The sequence below is a fragment of the Papaver somniferum genome, chromosome 9 (genome assembly GCF_003573695.1).
Source record: "Papaver somniferum cultivar HN1 chromosome 9, ASM357369v1, whole genome shotgun sequence".
NCBI lineage: Eukaryota > Viridiplantae > Streptophyta > Magnoliopsida > Ranunculales > Papaveraceae > Papaver > Papaver somniferum.
The window spans coordinates 89,753,645-89,763,047 of NC_039366.1; the positions used below are offsets into that span (position 1 = coordinate 89,753,645).

General features: G+C 38.5%; 2 protein-coding genes across 2 annotated transcripts; one reads left to right on the forward strand and one right to left on the reverse strand.

Annotated features, from left to right (window-relative positions):
* Positions 1-329: 329 nt before the first annotated feature.
* On the reverse strand, positions 330-894 carry LOC113312256. Its single transcript, XM_026561018.1, has 2 exons — positions 820-894; positions 330-725 (listed from the first exon to the last, which is right to left on the reverse strand). The coding sequence occupies exons 1-2, from the start codon at positions 892-894 to the stop codon at positions 330-332; spliced, it is 471 nt and encodes a 156-aa protein (XP_026416803.1).
* Positions 895-4,410: 3,516 nt separating this feature from the next.
* On the forward strand, positions 4,411-7,650 carry LOC113309665 (calcium-dependent protein kinase 2-like). The gene is made up of 8 exons (XM_026558138.1): positions 4,411-5,352; positions 5,490-5,633; positions 5,723-5,875; positions 5,968-6,083; positions 6,201-6,368; positions 6,467-6,594; positions 6,708-6,807; positions 7,077-7,650. The coding sequence occupies exons 1-8, from the start codon at positions 4,641-4,643 to the stop codon at positions 7,167-7,169; spliced, it is 1,614 nt and encodes a 537-aa protein (XP_026413923.1). The 5' UTR covers positions 4,411-4,640; the 3' UTR covers positions 7,170-7,650.
* Positions 7,651-9,403: the final 1,753 nt, after the last annotated feature.

Consider the following 9,403-nt stretch of genomic DNA (forward strand, 5'->3'; position numbering starts at 1 on the left):
AAGTGCATTTCATTACCAACCGTAAGTACTATAAAACTTGACATTTTCTTGCTAAACTAGCTATGGTTTGTAACTTGAAAATTCATATCAATTGCAACTTGAGAGATATCTCAATTTTATCAGTCAACCAGTAACTAGCCACACAGTTCATAAGTTATTCATAAGTTAAAATCCATAACCACACAATTCAGAACATGTTCGTGATAACATCCATAAGATAAAAACTAACCACACAACCATTAGTTCTTCATAATATCCGTAAACTAAAAAACTAACCACATAAAGCTAAGAAATAAAAAGTTGTCCTGCTATCAAATGTCACACAACCATTAAGCATTGCGACCACGACCTCTTTTGTTGGTGGTACCACCACCACCACGAGTGCGAGTACCATCACGACGACCACCACCACTATGACCACCGCCCCTACGACCACCACGACCACCTCTTTGGCTAGTACCCACACCATGCAAATCCTCTTCCAATTGCGTCTCTTCGCTGCTAGATGAAGGATGATTATGGCTAGTACTCGCACCTCCAGTGGACTTTCTGCTCCTTTTTAAGCCTCTTTCTCCCGTGATCAACCCCTCGTACAATTCCTTCCGGGTTGGATCATGCATGTTCCTTATTTGCTCTTGTAATGTCCTTTGTTGAGGAGGTTCAATCACACCATTAGCACGGATGCATGAAGTCATACTATTAGCTAACTTTTGTCCTCGCTCTTTCTATTCACACATAAAAAATAGTCTTAAGAGATTATTCCATAATACATAATATAAATTAGAACTAAATTCCAAGTCATGAGGATAACAAAGTTACGTACCGACATGAAATATAGTTTCTCCAAGTCATACCAAATAGTCCCTTTGTCTCTTTGCTCTCCTCGGCAGCCATCATTTTTTCTATTGCCTTTGAATAAGTGGTTGGGCCTTCGGATCATTATTAATCACATGTGGATTACCAAAATGATAATACCAATCTATGTAATCATCAACAGCTTCTTTTGTGTTGTTACAAGTCGTTGCCTCTCCAACCGCAAGTTGGTATGCTTGTTGATGGCGGTTGTTCCAAATATCAACCGTCGGAGTTGGGCGGTAGTTGAGTACAATAGTGGGGCCTTTTGTCTCGGATCCATCCTTGGATAATTTGAAGTTTTCCTTAACGACCTTTCCTTGAATATGAGCAATTTGGCGTAGAGTTCGACGAGGATTGGTCATAACATAACCTGTGGCATGATACAATGGTCCATTGTAGCCTGCGGTCGGTGTGAAACGACGAGCATCAACTCCATTTTCAATCCTCAAATAAGGGTCAAAGATAACATCTTCAACGGTGAAAGCATTTATTCCCTCCCTCCTTTTAATGAGCTTCGCTTCTTTGTTCCTCTTTTGTCTACCAGTGAACATAAACTTATTTCCTGTAGGTCCATGATCATGTTCATCCATTCAGTAAAAGGTCTCAGGCTCGGAAAGTGGTCATACACCCATGCCTTGAAAAAAATAAAACAGTTTAAGCAATTGAGACACGACTACAATTAGAAGATAAATATAACAAGCAATCATAAAATAAAAAATGATAAAATGTAACCGAACTTACCATTAGAAGCGCAACATTCCCAGCAATTTCAGTAGCTCCAACCCTCGAGGCTTTTCTTAGAATTTCAAGTAAATATGCAAGCGTGGCGGTGCCCCACGAATACTCTCTGGTCTTATTCAAATCCTTCAACAACTGTAGGTAATGAACATTCACCCTATTTCCCGAGTTATCGGGCATGAATACGGTCCTAATAGAATACAACAAATACGCTGTGGCGGTACGCCTAGATCTTGTTTCATCTATCACCTCACATGCCTCTTGCTTTTTGAGGGTGTTTCCAAACTTCGTCCTCAAATTATTCAACAACAACTTCTTTACCTTGTTAACCTTGTTTGGTTGCGAAGGGTCATAACCACCATCCAACATAAACTCCATCTCGGTCTAGTCTTTATCCCACCCAAGTGTTTCCTCCACAAGGCTGTAAAGATCTTTCCAAGACATGTTGTTATCGAAACCTTCATACAAACATTTTCCTTCAACTTCCAAGTCAAGAATTTGCTTCACATCGTCCGGTATTATTGTCATCTCTCCAAATGGGAGATGAAACGTATCGGTTTCTGGCCAAAATCGTTCCCTGAAGGCAGAGACTATAAAACTATCATACTCCGATTGGTTATGCTCAATTCCATGCCCTAATCCTGAAGCTGCCACTAGAGTACGAACATCACCACATTCTTCACCTATTGACCAATAACCATCCCTTTGACGCTTGAGCAATTTGTTCGCCCTTGCATGATCATTAAAAAACAAACATACTTTGTTAAACTAAGATTAATGAAATATACATAAATACAAACGAAAAAAGATCGAAATAAATTATAACAATGTGTTAAGAGAAACATACCCTAGTCGCACAGACTTTTGCGGCCCAGGAATTGGTATAACCAAATAAGATTGAGGACTTATCTGGTGCCTCGCCCCAGGGACATCTATTCTTCTTCTGTGGCAACATCAAATCTTTTCCTGTAGGAATATGCAACCCTTTTGGTGCGGGTTCCTTTCTCGGCTTCTTTTCTTTAACTGGTTTGGCTCGAGGTAGAGTTGTAGCTACGACAGTTTCTTTCCCCTTGTTTTGTACTCCCTCTTCATCATTTGCTTCCTCTTCCTCATCTTCATCACTTTCTTCCTCTCCCTCCTTTTCATTATTTCCTTCTTCTTCCTCCTCTTCACTGGATTCATGAGGAATTACTTCCTCTTCTTCAATTGTTGATCATTATGCTCACCTCCTTCTAATTCAACCCCAGAGTTAGTTACAGATGGTTCTCTTAACCTAATCTCAAACTGATTCTTCTTCTTCACATGGTCACCTATATGATCTACCCCTAAATGCTTGTCACCGCGAGGGGTGGGTGTATGATCAATTGGAGTTAAGTTATTCCCTCTCTTATTCTTAACCCTATCAGGATTCCTACACAAGCAATACATTTGTATGATTTATTAAAGGTTGAACAAACAAGATATACAAACAAAGAAACTCAAAAGATATTGAAACACAAAACATACGGTTGGTATGAGATGTCCAGAACAACCGTATAAAATATACAGTTCATAATTGTTCAAAGTTACAAACCGTGTAAAAGAAACGGTTGGTAACTTTGGTTCCGTCTCCAACCGTATAAGAACTTTGAAATTGGTTTGAGCATCAGGACGACATACAGTTGGAGACTGATGATACTTACGTTCCGTAACTATTATACGGTTCATAATTTCTTGTACCGTAGAATGAAATTTTATACGTCACACAACTCAAAAGTACGGTTGATAATCAACAAACATTAGGTACCGTATAACACAAACGGTTGGTTACGAACTCACAGTTACAAACCGACTAGAAAAAATTAACATGCGGGAAGGAATACGGTTCGTAATAGGGTGTCCCGTACCAACTGTATCTGCACAAAAACTCAAACTCTAGAACACACGGTTCGTTATTTTTGATGATTTCAATTATTACGAACCGTATATGCATCAAACAGTTCAGATACAATTAGTAATTGAAACAATACCAACCGTAGAAACCTCATTTCCAGAATTCAAATTCAAATTTTGAACCTAAAACCCTAATTTTTGATATAAAATACACTTGAATTGAACAAAATACACAAAATAATAACTGGGTTTTTGATTACATACCTCATATAAGTCATTAATCCTGATTTCTCAACTTGGGGAGTTTGGAATTGGGGTTCTTCACCGGTTGAAGGATTTTGTTGATTTGAAGCCGTTGAATCTTCGTCATTCTTCTTCTTCTTCGTCATCTCTATTATAGACTTTAATCAAAGATTAATACTGTTGGGAATCGCCTATTAATCGATGAAGTTTTAATGGTGGAGGAGTAGAGAAGATGAAAGAAAAAAAATTGATTTTGATTTTACTCTACTCATAATTAGGTTTAAATATGATGGAGGACAATTCAGACTTTTCAATTTAAAAAGGAGGGACAAATTAGTCCATTTAAAGCAAAAAGAGTAATCTAGTCAATTTATATCCCTATAGGACACCCCCTAACCAATTAGAGGGACATTACTATCACACTTGGCGCCCCTCTACTAGAACCTGCCGTTCCTATACCAGGGTTGAAAAAAAAGGGAATCTAACAGAAAAATCTCATGTAACTTGTAAGATAATCTCATGTAACTTGTAAGATAATCTCAAAAGAAAAAAAAAAAGTTGTAAGATAATCCCTAAAACAAAAAAACCGTTGGTTCCCGCTAAACCCTCTGAACCTCTAATCTTGTTCATACTCATCTTCTCTCTATGGCAAAAACTGACTCATTCAATTGTATCCTCCCTGTAAAAACTCATCCAGTAATCCAACCTGTGTTCTTTCTTTTTCCAGCTTTCTTTCCTTCGTTGGTCTTCCTTTCCCCCTTACTATACATGCATCTCTTTTCCCAAACTACTGTTTCTTCTTCAGGCCCAAACAAAAAGAATCCTAAACTAAAAAAGGGTCCCTCCTATTCATCTTCCACCTTCCACCACCTCCTCCTACTCTTACTCCACCACCACCACCACCGCCAAAACCACCACCATTTTTATCCACCATGGGTAATTGTTGCCCTAATCGCACTACCGAAGAACCAGCTGCGAATGATAATCCATCTGGTAAAAATGGTGAGAACGATGTCGCGAATCAATCGGCTTCCGACAGTACCACACCACCAAAGCCGTCTTCTTCGGCCATGTCCGGAGGAGCAGCTCCCTCTGTAGGAGGAGGAACGAATAAACCTGCAAAACCTGCGCAAATTGGGCCCGTTTTAGGTCGGCCGATGGAAGATGTTAAATCGATTTACACAATTGGTAAAGAATTAGGGCGTGGTCAATTTGGTGTTACGCATTTATGTACACATAAAACTACAGGTGAACAATTCGCATGTAAAACCATTGCGAAAAGAAAATTGGTTAACAAGGAGGATATTGAGGATGTTAGAAGAGAAGTTCAGATTATGCATCATCTGACGGGACAACCTAATATTGTTGAATTGAAAGGTGCATATGAAGATAAGCAATCTGTGCATTTGGTTATGGAATTATGTGCAGGTGGTGAGCTTTTCGATCGTATCATTGCCAAAGGCCATTATACGGAACGTGCTGCAGCTTCTTTATTAAGAACGATAGTGCAAATTGTTCATACTTGTCATTCAATGGGTGTTGTTCATAGAGATTTAAAACCAGAGAATTTCCTTCTTTTAAATAAAGAGGAAAATGCTCCATTGAAGGCTACAGATTTTGGTCTCTCCGTCTTTTTCAAACAAGGTACGTACCATTGAATTTTGAAACCAACAAGAATTGGCAGCGAAAATTCGAATATGCAGTTCTTTCTGTATGCGTGTGTGGTTGAAGTCTATGACATGTTCATGCTTATCTTAGTTTTTCTTTTCTTTGTTTAACAGGCGAAGTTTTCAGAGATATTGTGGGTAGTGCATATTACATTGCTCCAGAGGTGTTAAAAAGAAAATATGGACCAGAAGTTGATATATGGAGTATTGGTGTCATGTTGTATATTCTTCTTTGTGGTGTTCCTCCATTTTGGGCTGGTAATGTTTTGCTTGGCACTAAATCAAGATTATTATTCGAAACTTTAAGATGAATTGACAAATAAACTTTTGGTTTGCTCGTATGACAGAATCGGAGCATGGAATTTTCAACGCAATTTTGCGTGGACATATTGACTTCACAAGTGATCCATGGCCATCAATTTCACCCATGGCTAAAGATTTAGTCAGGAAAATGCTTAATTCAGACCCCAAGCAAAGGCTAACAGCATTCCAAGTTCTAGGTAACGATAAATGAATAATTGATCAACATCTTTCCATCTTATTTTAAAGCAAGTTTTGAACATGTCTCATAATTTCATTTTGTTGCTTTCAGATCATCCATGGATTAAAGAAGATGGAGAAGCACCTGATACACCACTTGACAATGCCGTGTTGAGCAGGCTCAAACAGTTCAGAGCCATGAACAAATTTAAGAAAGTTGCTCTGAGGGTAAACTCTTCACCGTTATTATAGTTAGACAATATACTTTGTACATTATTTTTCTTCTATAAATTTGCTGAACTGATGAAAATTCGTCGTCGTTTCTGTGAATTTCACAATGGTCAGGTGATAGCGGGTTGTTTGTCAGAGGAAGAAATCATGGGACTGAAAGCAATGTTCAAGAACATGGATACGGATAATAGTGGAACGATAACTCTAGAAGAACTAAAACAAGGACTCTCTAAACAAGGAACAAAACTATCCGAGTATGAAGTTAAACAGTTGATGGAAGCAGTAAGTCCTGAACTAAAAGATCTATTCCTGAGCTCAAACTTCAAATTATATTAACCAATCTTATGTTGTTAATTTGACTTTGTGTTTACATGATTTAGGCCGACGCAGATGGTAATGGAACGATTGACTATGATGAGTTCATTACAGCAACGATGCATTTGAATAGAATGGACAGAGAAGAACATCTTTATACAGCTTTCCAGTACTTCGATAAAGATCATAGTGGGTAAGTAGTACGAGCTACATGCATTGCCATTACAAAATTAGTGCATGGGGTACTTGAAATCATAGTAAGCGTATTGGTAATAAATCTAATGTGTTTGGATTCATCCTCATTAGGTTCATTACAACTGAAGAATTAGAGCAAGCTCTCCGGGAGTTTGGCATGCATGATGGAAGAGATATTAAGGAGATCCTTTCTGAAGTCGATGGCGATAATGTAAGAAAAGCATGTCATGTTGAGGAATTGAGATCTTTTAGTGCTTATGACTGTTATATATATGCCATTGCCAACGAAAACATCCTAGGCGTGTGCTGAATGTTGGACGAAACATATGTGCCAAAGCTTCTAAACTGTAGCTTGTTGCCAAGATGCATCTTGACATCAAATTTTACTTATATATGCTCGTTTGTGGATAGAATTTGGTTTCTTAATTTACTAGCTAAATGATTCTCACTATATTATATATCAACCATGTTTCTGGACAGGATGGACGAATTAACTACGACGAGTTTGTGGCAATGATGAGAAAAGGAAATCCAGAAGCCAATCCAAAGAAGAGGCGTGACGTAGTTATTTGATTCATTTAAGGATGATGCTGAATGAGGAAAACTGAAAGAACTGAGACTGGTTTCTTGTGTGTTATCTATATCAACCTGGTGGGAAGGGAAACGTGGTCGGAGAAGTTGATGAAAAAAAGAACGTATACAATGTATTCATGAATTTAAGTTCATTACTTTCTAGAGTACTATTTGATCTCTTTGCAGTAATGATGAACATAGGGATTTGAGAGGGAATGAGGGGATAGGGAGATGATTGGAGGCGAAATCATGTATGGGGTTTGTTGAGAGCAGGGAACACTGTAAACCAGGCTGAAGAAGAGAAAGAGGAAAAGAGAAACAAAAATCTGTTCCGTATATATTAGTGATTAAGAGCATCTGTAATTGTCAATGTATTTTCTTCTTCCTCGTCTTACTAGAAATATACATCAGAGCCTTTGTTCTGTTTTCTGCTTTATGTTAAAGATTTTATTTATGTGTGCTATATTAATATGTGTGTGTATATACTGTGTATAACCCAGTTGCTCTTTTAAGACAATGTGAAAGATGTTAGGTATTGGAGATCCAACCGCATGTCCAAACATTAAAATTAGTGTTCTTTTTCAAGATACGTGTGGTTTGCCTTGGCAGCAAACCCTTTACCATCAAACATCAATCCTCCTTCAGCACAACAACAGATCAAGGAATGGAACTCCAACCCTGCAGGATGGCACAAAGGAGGAACCTGGAATGCAATCTGTGCAGCTGCTATAGTGTGGCACATTTTGAAATTAAGCTAGGTGTAATAAGATTTTTGGAGGAATCCAGCCAAATCCGGAGTCTGTAACCAAGGAGAAGGAAACCAATGAAGAGCAAGTTTGGGAGAAAAAGAAGACAAAGAAACAAATGGCCAAGGCCTAGTCCAGGAACAGCTAAAACAGATATATAGACATCTGGTCTTGCAGCATGTCTTGGCACTTGCAAGGAAATGAGATTGAAAGGGAGCCGAATGCAGACAAGTGAGGAAGGGAGATGTTGGCAATACCGGAAGCAATCAGATGGGGCAAGGAAAGTGTTAGAATACGGGCATCCAACTCAAAACCAATTTGCAATGAGTGGAGAGGCCCTAAAAGATTATAAACCGCAGGATCTTAGATTGTCCAACAATGTGGGACTAATAATCTCAACACCCCCCATCACGTGTAGCCTCGTTGGGTCTAACACGTGGACAATAAATCGGATAACGCGGAGTAAAGGCGCGGTCAAAGACTCGTCGCAAATAGCCTGCTCTGATACCATGTTAGAATACGGGAATCCAACTCAAAACCAATTGGCAATTAGTGGAGAGGCCCTAAGAGATTATAAACAGCAAGATCTTAGATTGCCCAACAATGTGGGACTAATAATCTCAACAGAATGGAGCAAACAACAATAGAGATTGATTCAAGCTGCTGCAACCTCATCAGAGCAGTTAGGGAAGAAGACAACAGATTATCATGGCAGGCTAAAGGGCTTTTGAAGGAAGTTAAAAAGTTACAAAAATATTTATCAAAGCAATGCTAGGAGTAGGCACTAATCAAGTATGAGCAGGTGATTCCTCACTATAAATAAGTTTTAAATTTTTTTTGGCTTTTCTTAAGAACGCGAAATTGGGGATAAAAAAACTAATTGGGGATAGAGGAAAAAGACAAAAACTGGACCCAAATATCAAATCAGGGCCACTTCTTATCTAAGTATTCTTTTAAATCCTAATCTATCCCTCACTAATCAGGTTTAGTGGTTAATAATTAATTAGTAAAAATCTTAAGTATTTGTATTTGGGTGAATGAGATGAGAATAAAGATGGAAAAAAAATTGAAAGGGAATTTTTTTTGGTAAAAGTGGAAGACGATTGTGAAGAGAGAATTGCTGTTAAGAGGTTGAATTTTTTTTTTCTTTGAATCCACCATTGTTGCAGCTGAAATAGCTCGGTGCTGGCATTGTATTCAACCGAAAAAACCATGCCGGCATTTGTTGGAAATTTTCATAAATGTTTGCCACTATCCGGGGGGGGGGGGGGGGGATCTTCAAAACCTAAATTTTTTGGTTTTAATCAGTCCATTTCCGGCACAGTCAGTTAATTCTCGAGCATGCCGGTATCTATGCCGGCATAGTATGTTGCTTAAATTTCTATGCCGGCACATGATGAAAAGTATCCAGGAAACTTCAAATTTTTTTCACTTGACTAACGACATTGATAGATTTCTATCGAGCATGCCAGCACTCAGTTCCGGCAT

What these genes read in the sequence shown, in the direction of transcription:
- LOC113312256 (XM_026561018.1), bottom strand. Translation starts at nt 894, where the DNA reads ATGGCTGCCGAGGAGAGCAAAGAGACAAAGGGACTATTTGGTATGACT. An exon ending in ACTATATTTCATGTCGGTAC is followed by an intron (nt 726 to 819) that starts GTAACTTTGTTA and finishes ATGTGTGAATAG; the next exon opens with AAAGAGCGAGGACAAAAGTT.
- LOC113309665 (XM_026558138.1), top strand. Translation starts at nt 4,641, where the DNA reads ATGGGTAATTGTTGCCCTAATCGCACTACCGAAGAACCAGCTGCGAAT. An exon ending in AACAGCATTCCAAGTTCTAG is followed by an intron (nt 5,876 to 5,967) that starts GTAACGATAAAT and finishes TGTTGCTTTCAG; the next exon opens with ATCATCCATGGATTAAAGAA. An exon ending in TTAAACAGTTGATGGAAGCA is followed by an intron (nt 6,369 to 6,466) that starts GTAAGTCCTGAA and finishes TACATGATTTAG; the next exon opens with GCCGACGCAGATGGTAATGG.